General features: G+C 30.8%; 1 protein-coding gene and 1 long non-coding RNA gene across 2 annotated transcripts; one reads left to right on the plus strand and one right to left on the minus strand.

Annotated features, from left to right (window-relative positions):
* The first annotated feature begins 12,482 nt into the window (after window positions 1-12,482).
* On the plus strand, window positions 12,483-15,456 carry LOC108812423 (galactolipid galactosyltransferase SFR2, chloroplastic). Its single transcript, XM_018584678.2, is given in 11 exon segments — window positions 12,483-12,695; window positions 12,903-13,197; window positions 13,282-13,420; window positions 13,493-13,659; window positions 13,737-13,958; window positions 14,044-14,212; window positions 14,279-14,512; window positions 14,586-14,735; window positions 14,816-14,917; window positions 14,919-14,946; window positions 15,042-15,456. Coding segments are annotated over 11 exon segments (1,887 nt in total). The 5' UTR covers window positions 12,483-12,532; the 3' UTR covers window positions 15,260-15,456.
* On the minus strand, window positions 15,324-16,167 carry LOC130503938 (uncharacterized). Its single transcript, XR_008941077.1, has 3 exons — window positions 16,038-16,167; window positions 15,688-15,748; window positions 15,324-15,606 (listed from the first exon to the last, which is right to left on the minus strand). It is a non-coding gene; the product is annotated as an uncharacterized LOC130503938 (long non-coding RNA).
* Window positions 16,168-16,231: the final 64 nt, after the last annotated feature.

Genomic DNA, 16,231 nt, shown 5'->3' on the forward strand with positions numbered 1-16,231 from the left:
GTCAGTGTATGTCTGTGAGGGCATACTTTAAACAAATCATTGAAGTTGTTTTCACACTATATTGAGTCATTTCCTCAATGGAAGCATAACACAAATCATTATTCATCTAACGAAGCTCATAATTGGTTCCACCATGATTAATATTTAACCCAAGATACGACACAAGCAAACAAAACAAACACATCAGAAAGTATTTTAAAAAGATATATAATAATGACTTTAGTACCATAAAATGGATATAGTAGTATTGATTTTTAGGAACTATGTCCATAGGGCATGTATATGGAAAATAAAGTGTGTGAAAGCCTTTCTTTGGGTTCAAAAGAAGTATAAAAAAAAACAGAATGTTTTATTCTCAACACCACATGGCGAAAGCTCTTTGGCTATTATCTAGGCTTTGAGTTTAAGGTGGAATTAAGAGGTTTATTCATTGAAAAGTTAAATGTTTGTTAAAATATGTGCTAAGTGATGATAAACCACCACTAAATATTTCCAGAAGCCTTAATTAATTATTGGAAACCGCATTATTGTACGGACAGTTATACCATTATCAAGAAAAATCCATGTCCTCACTCTGCAACACGTAAGCAACACCATGTCTTTGGTAGCTCTATTACCCTTTCCTCATCTGCTCCTACACCTCAATTCTGTTTAAAACGTACCGTCTAGGAAATAAAACATAATTTATCTTTTAGTAAAATGTTTAAGTAAAATAAAACAAAACAAAACAGAGATGATGTTATCTGCAAGGAATAGTAGATGCAACAGCAACCACTAAAACATTATTGGTACAAAAAATCTTCCCACCGTTTCATTTTATAATAATGATATTTTTTTTGTTAAATTTACCCACTCCAACAATCCACTGGACCATGCAGTTTAGCCATATCACATCATTTATAATATATAGTAAGTTACACCTCTTCTAAGGCTTGAATATTTTTGATGTTGAAAATAAATGAATCTAGTTAAACAAGATTAATCAGAATCAAGACAACAGGTTAATACGAAGGACATCTCCAACCTTGTTATATTTTTTCCTTTAAAGTAGAATGAAAATTGAACTCAGGGTAAAAAAAAATGCTTCAATCCTACTACATAATAGAATTTACTCCATAAATAAAATCTTTTTTTTTTGTTCATTACTCTATTATATAGTGAGATATGAAGTTAGCTTGAGCAATTCTATTCATTTTTTTTCCTTTTTCTTCATTTTATAGCAGAAAATGGAATTTCATATTAGAGATTATCAATGAACTTTGACATTAATGTTATATTGGATCCCCTAATTTCTTGAGCTTTAATTTAGATTTTATGCAGTATAGACATTAAATGTGAGCCGTCAAAACAAAAACCTGTAGTTGACGTCGTTTTCTTTCTATATACCAATAATACGGCTTTCCTAAATATATCCTCTAAACTCAAATATTGTTTACACATACCGACATACGTATTACATAAGATATGGGATATATATGATGCAAGGAGGTGGCACGTGACCGAGAAGAGAAAAGGCACGTGATTAAAGTAGTGAAGGTGAGGGAAGACTTGAAAGGTGGCGGCGGCTGAGAGAATGAAAATTTGAAGACGGTGTGGTGTGGCCAGCAAGGAAGCCGACGCCTAAAAGGTATCCCAAGACCCATAGTGGTCCCAAAAACTGAAGATCTCTGTTTCCTCAAACAATATCTTTATCAAACTTTATTTAAAAATTAAGATCAATCCTAGATTGACATGTTGATGCTACGAAGGCTTAACTACGATCATTATCTCATCGCAAATAGTTCAACGGTTAATAAATAGTCCTTTTTACTAATTTGAATGAAATTACATACTTACATTAGTTAGTAACCTAATTGGTTAGTATATATGGCTGGCAGTTTACAGTTATTAGTTTGCATATAATCCTGATTTTTTGTTTCAAAACTCCAAAACTGATCGTTTGTTCCGTAATACCAGACTTACCAGTAGCCAATAACAGTGAAGTTTTTTTTTTTTTTTTTGCTAAAAACAGGGAAGTTTGATATTAAGTTAATGTTATTATTCACTGATTAAGATTACAATTACTATTATAATCATGTTATTTTCATAATTAATCTTATATTCTCTAGCTTCTATATCCAGTAACTTTTCATATATATCATTCTTCTTGTGGAGACCTTTTGTCTGGTCGCTACCGCGAGCTTTAAGGTAAAAAATGACATTGAACTTCACATTATTTATGTGAAAATGCATCCCAAATCTAAAAAGTAAAATCATCTAAAGGCGTAAGCTCTATTTATTTTCTTTAACTCACACGTGGTTGATGTTATCTCCTCCGTTGACCAAAAAACGAAAAGTCAAGTTAGGGTTCATTCAGAAGAGACATGACAAAGAAGAAAACAGGTTCAGATACATGGGATGGCACTTACCCGTGCGCCACATGGCACTCGATGATTTGAGAGGGTGGATAATATTCCATTGTCGAGGAAGACGACTCAATAGTCTTACGAATGGTCAAGGTCAACGCGTCCAGAAACTAACACGTCGGCGTCAACGTGGCTTTCCTGAGGGTCCCATATTTTCTTACCTACATTAACAAAGCCATATCTAATCCAATACAAGCGAAATACATTGTATCTGGAGACTTGCCTTTTTCTTCGCGTATTTCTACATAGAGAATATGCTTGTGAGAGAGTATATATCAGCATGAGTGCATGACAATAATACACGAATAATACTTTTTTTGAACTGAATAATACACGAATAATACTTTTAAAGATCTTATTGGTTTAATATGTTATTTTCGTTTGCAATTTGCATACAGACCCCGTAGAATCTGAATATATATAATACCGGTTTAATGTTATACATTGCCGTAAATAAAATTTAAGTTATATTTATATATTTTTTATCCAAAACTATAAAATAATCAAATATAAAGTTTAATTACTTTTTTTAGAAAACAATAGAATCTAATAAAGTGTTAATAAAAACAGTAAACTTAAAATTTAAAACATTAGAAATTAAAATACATTTCTAACAAAACCATTCAATAAATTTATATAACAAATATTTTAATCAAAAATATGTAAATTGATAACAAAACTAGGCCATTTAATCTGCATGTTAGACCGCAAATAATTTTTAATAATTTCAGTTATTTTTTTTTTTGAAAAACTTCTTCTGTGTTTGACAATAATATTCCATTGTTTTTTTTAAAATAAATATTTCAATGAACTTTCTAACTTCTTCTAATGTTTATTATCAGATTCCAATTATGTTGAAAAGTATATTCTTGTTTATTTTTTAATATTCCAAACATGATGCTTTCAGAATGTTATAACTCAAAATGTCTATCAAGTATTTTGTAACTATAAAAATATCAATTTTACTTACCTATATATATTAATAAGAAAATAAACTAAAAATTTTTCTTATATTAGATGTTCAAATCAACAGTTTTGGTGGTTTTTTATCTTGATCGGTTCTATATGATGGAATTTTTCAATATTTCTATTGTTGCTAGTAAGAATTTTTTTTTAATCGTGTAGCCATGTTTAACATATCGGTTTTATAGTACTAGATTACAGTTCCCAGAAACAGTAATGTGACTATATTTATATTTATATATATATATATATATATATATATATATATATATGTATATGTATACAGATGTATAATGCCTTTAGGATTTTTGTTTTGAAAGTCAGTATATCTTTTTAAGACGATGGATAAGCTTTGTTAAATTATTTTAGAAATCAAATATTTCTTTCATTTTATATTAATACTAGGGTGAGACCCGCGCCATGCGCGGGATGAGATAAACCTTTAAAAAAAATAAAGTTTGAAATGTTATTTTCCAACATTATGTATTTATAAAATTAAAAGAATACAATGTAGAAGTATTAAATTCTAATAAATGTAATAAAATCGGGCAGTACATAAGATATTGAATTTTTTTTTTGGAAATATGAAATGTTGTTTTCCTATTCTGAATAGATTATAGGGAATTATCTAGAATTTAGAAATACATATTTTTATAAAATAAATATACTCTATATACATGATATATTTGGCGTTATTGCCATTATTATCATTCTTGAAGAATTGGTCTATATAATAATTATGTTTTGTGGTGCCTTAATTCACAATTGTCTAAAATTATGAATAAATATGTAAAAAAAATCATGTTACACTTAATTGGATAATGGCCTCTAATATATATATATATATATATATATATATATATATATATATACTTCCACTGTTTTTATGTTTAATGTTAATACTTGTTCAGTCAATTATAAATGTTATTTATTTATATATATATAAATTTCAGGTTTATTTGAATTAAAAAGTAATTATGGGAAAAAGATATTATAAATTAAAGTTTAAATTAAAAAGATAACAGAATGAAAAAACCCAAATAAGAAAGTGTGAACTCATAATGGAAAACAACAAAACAAATTTAAACCATAGAATAAAATCCAAGATCGTAAGCAGCACATCCATACCAAATTCCTTAGTATTATAGAAGGAAATCCTATTAAAACAATATAGTTTAAGTTAGTATATTATGTAATGTCTATCTCACTATCAAATGGTATTACCTCTTTTTGAAAGACTGGATCTCTGGAACATCGTCATGCTCGAATAAAATTCTCGAAAATCCATCAATCGTTCTCACTTGGTTGAGCCCACCTGACCATGATAAAAAAAAGTGAACATCATAATAAATGTTTAAGATATTTGGACAACTATTTGAAAAATATATATTCGTAGTCCCTAATGACTGATCTTATAACAAAATATATAGAAAGTGAAAATAATGCAGTAAATTTCGTATGCAAATCATGGAAAAACGAATCTAATTAGTTCCTAACTCACTCACTATTTAATATTTGTCAAAATTCAATTTCCATATAAGAAACAAATTTGGAAAATCTTCGTAAATATCAATTAGAAATATGGAAAGTGGAAAGGAAGAGAATAATCAAAATTCGATTTCGAAATAAAAAGATCATAATTCACTCTCTATTTAATATGAGTCATAATTCTATTTCCATATGCAAAACAAATTTACAAAATCTTCCTAAAGATCATTTCAAAATATAGAAAGTGGAAAGGAATGAAATAATCACGTGGACAAAATATATAGAAAGTGAAAATAATGCAGTAAATTTCGTATGCAAATCATGGAAAAACGAATCTAATTAGTTTCTAACCCACTCACTATTTAATATTTGTCAAAATTCAATTTCCATATTAGAAACAAATTTGGAAAATCTTCGTAAAGATCAATTAGAAATATAGAAAGTGGAAAGGAAGAGAATAATCAAAATTCGATTTCGAAATAAATATGGTCCCGAAATTAACTTCTTCCCTTTTATACATATGCGGGCATGAAACTATGTATAAGGGACATACGAATATGCATGTCTGTCCAATGGCAATAGCCGTAATATCCTAAGGTGATTAAGTCTTCTTTCATAAAGGATCTGAGAAGGAACCTCGTGCCGACACGTCGTCAAAATGGCAAACTCGAAAATATAGTACTCTTTAAAGGTTACTCTCTATTTTTGCTTCCATTTTAATACTAAGAGGATTGTCGAGGCATATTCTTTTTTGTTATGAAACAAGTGTCTTTTTTAGATATGTAATTTAATTATAGCAATAATTTAATAAAATTTTAATAGTTAAATAAGAACAAGACTGAACATTTAACTACTTTTAAATTTGCATGGAAAAAATCTAGAATTACATTTGATTTAAAACAGAAAAAGTATTTGTCAACAGAAATCGAACCTATTTAGACTCTTTTTTTTTTTGCTTAAATTTGAACCTATTTAGACTCTTGTTAGGTGGCTTAAGAGTTTTAACCCATTACTTACATATTTGATCAGTCATCCTGTCATTGATATTTTCCAGACGGCTGCTATAACATGCATAAGGAGTGTATGCCTGGTTGATAACTACAAACACACTCTTTTTATAATGTACAGGCACTTAAACATACGGTATAACTTCTTTAAATTAATACTCATAAATTAAATTTCTATAAATTAATATAATTTTATAGTTTTAAATTGAATTTTAATTCAATTAATATACTAATAAATTAATAATCTCTATAAATTAATAAAAATTATAGTTTTGACACCAAAATTATTAATTTATAGAGGTTTTACTGTACTTTCAAATTCAGTAAGTTTTAGTTGTAAAATGTAAACCATACAATCTCAGTCTTATAGATGCGTGATTGTGACAAACAGATTAACATGTACTTGCTTATATTTTCTTCCGTTCATTATTGTTTCCTTTTATGGGCATAAACCATTTTAGTCACAAAAGTCTACAGCCAAAACCCCATACTAACACATGACAGTTTAAAAAAATCAATTGAATTATCACTTATTAGAGAATATAAAACAATGGATCGAGACGCAAACCAATATTAAGCACATTGACGACTAACCAAATCATGATATTAACATGATACATGAATTATATCCTTCTATTGATATTTCATATTATTGCCATTCTAGGAAATTTTTGTATTTATGGGTTCCGTGGTACCTTTAGACATAAAAGGATGTTTATCTTTTGTCTGTCCCGTCGTAAGTTGATTGATACCCGCCTTGGAATTTGCCATACCTTATCAACCACTTGTTTGTTTGTCTGTCTTTTGTGCTTATCTTTCTATCACTTTTTAGATTGTAAGTTAGAAACATTAATCAATCTAAAACGATTTCATCATTCTGATATAGCTTATCGTATTCAGGGTTTGTGAGCTTTTACTACGAACATTATTGTAATTTTACAGATATCTTTCCATGGTAATAGGGCATATTTGGTTGTACACAACTATACATTTGTATTCACTTTTTTTTTGTAACTCATTTGTATTTACTTGTATATATGGTTATGTAAAATTCATGTGACCTTCATATTTAGAAAGACATCCTTTATAATCATATCCATAATTAAGATCACTACTTTTTGTTCCATATCAATATTCTTAAGCAATAACATAAGAGATTGAATATAAATTAATTAACTAGATAATTTGATGCCCGTTATTTAGTGACGGTCCTATCTCATTCTAGGTTATTCAAACACAAACGTTAAGTACTTAACCCACATGCTTCATTTCTCGTGGTTAGGCAGCTAATATGAACACTAAGATAATTAAAATAATTCGTATAATTGTGAAATATGAACTTTCCCATTTTCTTTTCTTCACCAAGTAATACAAAAAAATAAGTCACTATATATAAACTCCCGCCTAGTACTATTTGATAGTTTAAATGCATTCATATTGCCATTCTAGTGGATAATTTACTAAGTTAGCAGTCTTGTTCTTTACAAACATTTAAGTTTATGTTTTTTTGGGGGTCAAATCGAGTTTATGCTTTAAAATAAAAAATAAAAAAATAAACCAATTAACATTGCTATGTTTGATGATTACTATATAAATACGGCGCCGTATTGAGGAACATAAAGACGTACACGGACTTTGGAGCTAAGCCCACCCCTACTTCAAGTTAATCAGGTTCGATGGGCCCTTAATGGGCTTCTCTTACATAAACCCGTTGCGTGCGCCGGTGAGCAACTAGAAATTGCCGGTTATCATCGTCATCATCGGCGATAATAAACATAGTCGCATTGCTCGTAAAGGTCGTCGGAGACAACACTAACTTTTTTGAACATCGTTATATGTCAATATAGGATGCAATTATGCATTTAAACAAAATTATCATATTTATTGATTTTTTCAAAATTTATGGTTTAACCCCTACAAATATATATATATATATAAATATATATATTATTTAATTTTTCTATATAAAATTTATACTCATTAAATTGTTAAATTTGTTCTAAATGCATTATAAATTTGTATTAATCTATTATAAACTTTCTTTCATGGTACATGAGCAGCGTTTTAATTTTTTTAACAATTGTTTTAATAAAACTTTATATGTTGATTAAATTAGTAAATTAACCACTATGAAATCACTATTCTTTTGGATAAATAGAAATAATAAATGTTCCAACCTCTTTGAACATTATCCTATGCCAGTGTACAATGCAAATATTTATTAACACAATATTGCCATATTTTTTATTTTTTTCTCAAATATTGTAGGTTATACTACAAATATTGAGTTTTTAGGTAAATTCTCTATATACTGAGTTAATACTCTTTAATTTTTTAAAAATTCTAACTACATTCTAAATTTTTAATATTGTATCATAAATTATCTTTCATTGTACATGTTCATAGTTTTAATTTCTTAACAACTTTTTAATAAAACTTAATATACTGCTTAAATTCGTGAACTACCCACTATGAAATCTCTATCTTTTAGAGAAACGAAAACAACAAAGATTCCAAACCTCTTTGACCATTATCCTATGTTATTTTATGATTCAAATATGCATTAAAAAATATTGTCATATTTTGAATTTTTCTCAAAATATGTGGGTTAACCCCTACGAAAATATTGAGTTTTAAGTCAAATGCTCTATATTTTTAAGCTTATACACATTAGTGTTGTTTAAAATTTTCTAATCACTTTATACATTTTTATAAATATATGATAAACTCTCTTTCATGGTACAGAGGCATCGTTCTAATCTTTTAACAATTAAGTTAGTAAAACTTCATATGCTGCTTAAATCATTGGACTTACCACTATGAAATTTTTATTTTTGAGAGAAACGGAGACAACAAAAGTTCCAAGCCTATTTGACCATCATTCTATGCAAATACAGGATGCAACTATGCATTTAAACAAAATTATCATATTTATTGATTTTTACAAAAGTTCCACGGATTTTGGAAAAAAATCAAAAATATGAAAATCTGGTTTTAGTATATAGTTTCATCGAGCACTAACGTAAGATGATGGTCAAAGAGTTTAGAACCTCTGTTGTCTCCGTTTCTCCAAATAATGAAAAATTTATAATGCTAATTCCACTAATCTAGACAATATATGAAATTTTAGTTAGCTAAATATTAAAAAATTAGAATGATTCCTATATACCATAAAAGATAGTTTAGAATACATTAATTCAAATGTAGAATATGGTTTGAAATTTTTAAATAAAAGTGAAGAGTATAAACTTCAGTATATAGAGGATTTACCGAAAACTCTTTATTTTAGAAGAGGTTAACCCACAGATTTTGGAAAATTTTCAAAAATATGAAAATCTGTTTTTAGTGTATAGTTTCTTAGAGAACTGACATAAGATGATGGTCAAAGAGTTTAGAACCTCTGTTGTCTCTGTTTCTCTAGATAATGAAAATTTATAATGCTAATTCCACTAATCTAGACAGTATATGAAATTTTAGTAAACTAAAAATTAAAAAATTAGAATGATTCCTATATACCATGAAATATAGTTTAGAATACATTAACTCAAATTTAGAATGTGGTTTGAAATTTTAAAAAAAAAGAAGAGTATAAACTTCACTATTTAGAGAATTTACCGAAAACTCCTTATTTTTAGAAGGGGTTAGCCCACGGATATTGAAAAATTTTCAAAAATATAAAATCTGGTTTTAGTGTATAGTTTCATCAAGCAGTAATGTAAGATGATGGTGAAAGAGTTTAGAACCTCTGTTGTCTCCGTTTCTCTAGATAATGGAGATTTTATAATGCTAATTCCATTGATCTAGGCAGTAAATGAAATTTCACTAAACTAAATATTAAAAAGTTATAATGATTCCTATATACCATGAAAGATAGTTTAGAATAAATAAATAAATTAATTCAAATGTAGAATGTGGTTTGAAATTTTTAAATAAAAGTGAAGCGTATAAACTTCAGTATATAGAGGATTTACCGAGAACTCCTTATTTTAGAAGAGGTTAACCCACGGATTTGGAAAAATTTCAAAAATATGAAAATTTGTTTTAGTGTATAGTTTCTTAGAGAACTGACATAAGATGATGGTCAAAGAGTTTAGAACCTCTGTTGTCTCTGTTTCTCTAGATAATGAAAATTTTATAATGCTAACTCCACTAATCTAGACAGTATATGAAATTTTAGTAAACTAAATATTAAAAAATTAGAATGATTCCTACATACCATGAACTATAGTTTAGAATACATTAATTCAAATGTATAATGTAGTTTGAAAATTTTAAACAAAAGTGAAGAGTATAAACTTTAGTATTTAGAGGATTTACCGAAAACTCCTTATTTTAGAAGGGGTTAATCCAAGGATCTTGGAAAAATTTCAAAAATATGAAAGTCTGGTTTTAGTGTATAGTTTCATAGAGCACTAACGTAAGATGATGGTGAAAAAGTTTAGAATCTCTGTTGTTTCCGTTTCCCTAGATAATGAAAATTTTATAATGCCAATTCCAATAATCTAATGAGTATATGAAATTTTACTAAATTACATATTAAAAATTAGAATGATCCATATATACCCATGAAAGATAGTTTAGAATACATTAATTCAAATGTATAATGTGGTTTGAAAATTTTTAAACAAAAGTGAAGAGTATAAACTTCAGTATTTAGAAGAATTACCGAAAACTCCTTATTTTAGAAGGGGTAACCCACGAATTTTGGAAAAAATTCAAAAATTTGAAAATATGGTTTTAGTGTATTGTTTCATCGAGCACTAACGTAAGATGATGGTGAAAGAGTTTAGAATCTCTGTTGTCTCTGTTTCTCTAGATAATGAAAAATTTATAATGCTAATTCCACTAATATAGACCGTATATGAATTTTAGTAAACTAAATATTAAAAAATTAGAATGAGGATGGTGATCCTGTGGTTTTGGTCTTTGCGGGTGACGTTGATCAGGGTTTGGAGGTTGTGAGGATGGTGATCCCCTAGCTATTGAGTTTCTTACTCTTTTTCCCCATTAGAGTTTTGTCCCAATAGGGTTTTCTCTAATGTGGGTTTTAATGAGGAGATTCTCATAGCATTGTCAAATTTGACTTGTGCCTCATGGTAAAATTTGAGGGGGATAGAAGGCTTTGGAGTAGTAGTTTTTGCAAAGGATTTTATTTCAATGTTGTTTTTATTTGCTTGTTGCAAAAGTTAAAAAGGTTGCATTAGTTGTAAAAAAGGCTTTTTTGATGAATAAAATTTAACATTCATTCAAAAAAAAAAAATTATTCTTGAGAGAAACGGAGACAACAAAGGTTACAAACCTCTTTGACCATTATTCTATGTCAATACAATATGAAAATATGCATTTAAACAATATTATCATATTTATTGATTTTTTCATAATTTGTGGGTTAACCCCTACGAAAATATAAAGTTTTTGTTAATTTCTCTATATACTGAGTTGTATCTCATTAACGCTGTTTAAAATTTTCTAAATGCATTATAATTTTTAAATTTTTATTATTGAAAGAAACGGAGACAACAAATGTTCCAAACCTCATTGACCATCATTCTATGTCAATACACTATGCAAATATGCATTTAAACAATATTATCATATTTATGTGGGTTAATCCCTACGAAAATATTTTTTTTTTTAAATTTCTCTATATACTGAAGTTTAATATCATTAAAATTGTTTAAAATTTTCTAAATGCATTATAAATTTGTATTAATTTGTTATAAACTTTCTTCCATGGTACATGGACATCATTCTATTTTTTAACAATTTTTTTAATAAAACCTTATATGTTGATTAAATTAGTGGACTAACCACTATGAAATCTATATTATTTTGGATAAACGAAAACAATAAAGGTTCCAAACCTCTTTGAACATTATCTTACGTTAGCGTACAATGCATATATTTATTTAAAAAATGACAATATTTTTGAATTTGTCTCAAATTTTGTAGGTTACACTACGAAAATATTGAATTTTAGATAAATTCCCTATATACTGAGTTAATACTCTTTAATTTTTAACAAATTTCTTACGACATTCTAAATTTTATTATTGTATCATAAATTATCTTTCATGGTACATGGTCATCTTTTTAATTTCTTAACAATTTTTTAATAAAACTTAATATACTGCTTAAATTAGTGGATTAACCACAATGAAATCTCTATTGTTTAGATCTCTATTGTTTAGAGAAACGAAAACAACAAAGGTTTCAAACCTTCTTTACTAATATCAAGTTTAGAGAAGGGCTTGTACTATGACTGTCGGAACGGTGGTACTATGACTCTCCAAAAAATTTTTTAGAGATTTTTCTGGATTTTGGGCACCGCTTGCGGTGGGCGGTGGGGTCTAATCACTATAAAAAGTTTACCCAAAAAACAGTTCTTTGTACCCAAAAAAAAAACATTCAAGTTTATGTTTTTCTTTTGGTGTCAAATCGAGTTTATGCTTTTAAAATCAAGTAATAATCAATTTAAACCAGTTAACATTGCTGTTTGATGATTAAGGTACATAAAGACGTACACGGACTTTGGAGCTAAGCCCACCCACCTACTACACGTTAATCTGGTTGGATGGGCCCTTAATGGGCTTCTCTTACATAAACCCGTTGCGCGCGCCGGTGAGCAACTAGAAATTGCCGGTTATATCATCGTCATCATCGGCGATAATGAACATAGTCGCATTGCTCGTGAAGGTCGCCGGTCTCTTCGCCACGATCACCGTAGGAGCCAACGCATTCTCCTACACTCGTTTCCGTCGCCGGAACCTCGGGAAGATTCGCTCACCAATCGACGAATCCAAAGAAATTCTCGCCGATTTCAATTCACACGGTACGACTGCGTTTCGTTTGTTTTATTACACAAAGTGTGAAGCTTGTCTGATTTCAGACCAAATGACCATGTCTGAATTTTTCTTGTCTTTTTGAAAAAAAAAATAGTATTATTTCAAATTCAAAATCTTCTACAAATAGATTGTGTAAATTGAATCCGAAAGGTTTAACATTGTCTTGGTGGTGTAATAATCTCTGTATGTTTCAGAACACAAGGAGGGAAAGTTCTTCTTTGGATTAGCAACTGCACCTGCTCACGCAGAGGACGAACTCGACGATGCTTGGCTCCAGTTTGCAAAAGAAACACCTTCTTCAGCATCAGACACAGTGCCGGGTTCAGAGGCTGCTACTAGAAAAAAGATTAAGCTCGCTGTGGGAGCTATAACAAAAGGGTTGGCCAACAACAAACATATAAAAGAAGTTAAAGCTTCTGCTTCTGCTTCTGCTGATGATGATAAGCCACCCACTAACAATGTAGCTGCTTGGCGCAACGCTCCTCACCCGTGAGCCTTCGTTGTTACTATCAATTAGCTGTGTCTTATGAGTTATGAGCTCAAACTGAGGTTTTTTCCTCAATTTGTTTTCAGGGAGGACAGACTTAAGTTTTGGTCAGATCCTGACAAAGAAGTGAAGCTAGCTAAAGAAACTGGCGTTACTGTCTTCAGGATGGGAATCGATTGGTCTAGGATCATGCCAAAAGAGCCCACCGAAGGGATTAAGGAAGCAGTGAGTCAATAAACTTTTCTCTGAACATGCTTCTAGTAGAGAAAGAGTCCCCTTATATATCGTGCTTTGTAGGTTGACTATGAGGCCCTGGAACACTATAAATGGATACTCAACAGAGTCCGTTCAAACGGGATGAAGGTGATGCTGACGCTCTTTCACCATTCATTACCACCATGGGCTGCTGATTACGGTGGCTGGAAAATAGAGAAGACGGTCGACTACTTTATGGACTTCACAAGGTGCGACTTTCTCTCCTTCAAAATGACCTTTTTTTTAATGCAAGTCTTGATTCATCTTTTTTTTATAACATGCCCAGGCTTGTTGTGGACTTCATGTTCGAGTTGGTAGACTCTTGGGTAACGTTTAACGAACCGCATGTCTTCACCTTGCTTACCTACATGTGCGGTTCTTGGCCCGGAAACAACCCTGATTTTATGGAGATGGCTACATCTACTCTACCCATGGGTGTGTTCCATAGAGTGTTACATTATATGGCTGTTGCTCACTCAAAGGCCTATGACTACATCCACTCGAAAATGCTAGTTTTTTCCCACCTTTTTTTTTTTTTTTTTTTAAATTATCTTAAAATTATATTAATGGTCTCTAATCTCTTTATATGGCAGTTGCTTGAAAAAACCTTTGGTGGGGATTGCGCACCACGTCTCCTTTATACGACCATATGGTCTCTTTGATACAGGGGCTGTGACTATTAGTAACTCCCTCACTGTATATCCATATATTGATAGCATTTCTCACAAGTTGGATTTCATAGGCATCAACTACTACGGACAGGTAAAGGGAGTTAAGAGCGAACACGTTTGCTATCAGGCCTTCACTTATATAGTTTTCTCTGATTAGGAATCAGTGTGTGGTGTCGGAATAAAGCTTGTGGAGACTGATGAATACAGTGAATCCGGAAGAGGGATATACCCTGATGGTCTCTACCGCGTGTTGTTGATGCTCCATGATAGATACAAACACCTGAAAATCCCTTTCATAGTTACGGAGAATGGTGTGTCTGATGAGACTGATGTGATTCGGCGGCCTTACCTGATCGAGCATCTCCTTGCCCTTTATGCTGCAATGCTAAAGGTTCTTGGTCTACCATGACAACACTAGGTGTTGGCATATCTCTCACTGTGTGTTTGGTGGCTTTTTACGACAGGGTGTACCGGTGCTTGGTTACATATTCTGGACTATTTCAGACAACTGGGAATGGGCTGATGGATATGGTCCGAAATTTGGACTTGTTGCTGTTGACCGATCCCATAATCTTGCACGAACACTTAGGCCATCTTACCATCTCTTTTCCAAGGTTTTATCATTATAACCCTACACTTTGAGATCATGGCATTGCTAATCTACTCGCATGGCTTTTGTATTCATACTCTCCAGATAGTGAAAAGCGGGAAAATCACACGTAAAGATCGGTCTCTTGCATGGAATGAACTCCAAAGAGCTGCTAAATCAGGAAAGCTACGGCCATTCTACCGGGGCCGTTGATAACAATGGTCTAATGTATGCAGGTTTGGTTTACAACTTCACCACACCTTCAAGTTATTATTTTTTTGTACCTTGTTTAGTTTGTACTTTATGATCGTTTACTTTCTTTGTTTAAAAGATGGTCTAGACAAGCCTCAGTGGAGACCGTATGTTGACCGTGACTGGCGGTTTGGTCACTACCAAGTGGATGGTCTTCAAGACCCGCTGAGTCGCGTGGCTCGAGTCCTTCTAATATGGCCGCTTATCATGAACAAGAGGATAAGAAAAGTTAAGGTCAAGCCCACAGATGATACTGGAAGCGCTCTGCACCCGGCTTATGCCTCACCTTATTACTAGATGAAGAGATTAGAAACCTGAGAATCTTTGCTTAAGAACGAGAAGGAGATAGCTACTAGTTACAGGATGGGTGACTAAGAGGATATAATTAACGTCTGTTCAATGAAATAAGTTTAGTGTTTAGGTTCCTTTTTTCTCTGTGTATTAACATGAATATACCTCCACTACAGTCTACATATAATACTCTTACCACATAATACTCTACCACATAATAGATTAAAGAAATGGGTTACTCATTCATCAAATCTTCTAATTCAACACCATCACCATCGTTTTCCTCCGTTGTGTTCTCCTGTGAGGTTTCTTCTTTAAATAGTTCTTTGTTCCCCATGAGTTGTTCATAATAGCTACCACAACGACTATGTGTTAGATAAGGTTATTAAATAATATATATAACTTGTTGAGATTGAGAAGGAGCCTTTACTAACCTTCACGGCTGATTCCACAATCTCATTGTAGCTCAAATTTTCATCTGGACTAGACGTGGTGCTGATCCAAAATCAAAACTTTGAGCTAGTGAAATGATATTTTACCATGAAGATATAAAATATGTAAATCTCATTTAGTCTACTATTCAAGTTTCCCAAAAATAATATGTAAATAAGAAAAGAATTCAGTTGCTAAATATGTTAAAAAAAAAATATTTAATCTAATATTCATGTTTCCAAACAGATTTCATTTAATCTGGTATACACGTTTTCAAACAATACCAAAAAATACTTTAATAACATAGATACAAACAGATGACAATAATACCAAACACTGTATGCATCTCTACCTCTCTGATTTCTTCTATCTTCTTCGTATAACTACCATATTGCGTTGTTCATCAACTCCTCTGGAAATTGATATTAATTCCACCCAAATTAATTGCCCCCGCTGGGCCGGTTCAGACGTGCTTCATACCTGTTGTTTCCCCATGATAATAATATAAAGCTTTAGATATCATTCGCACTTTCTACTCTTGTGTAA

Source organism: Raphanus sativus, unplaced genomic scaffold, assembly GCF_000801105.2.
Source record: "Raphanus sativus cultivar WK10039 unplaced genomic scaffold, ASM80110v3 Scaffold1247, whole genome shotgun sequence".
NCBI lineage: Eukaryota > Viridiplantae > Streptophyta > Magnoliopsida > Brassicales > Brassicaceae > Raphanus > Raphanus sativus.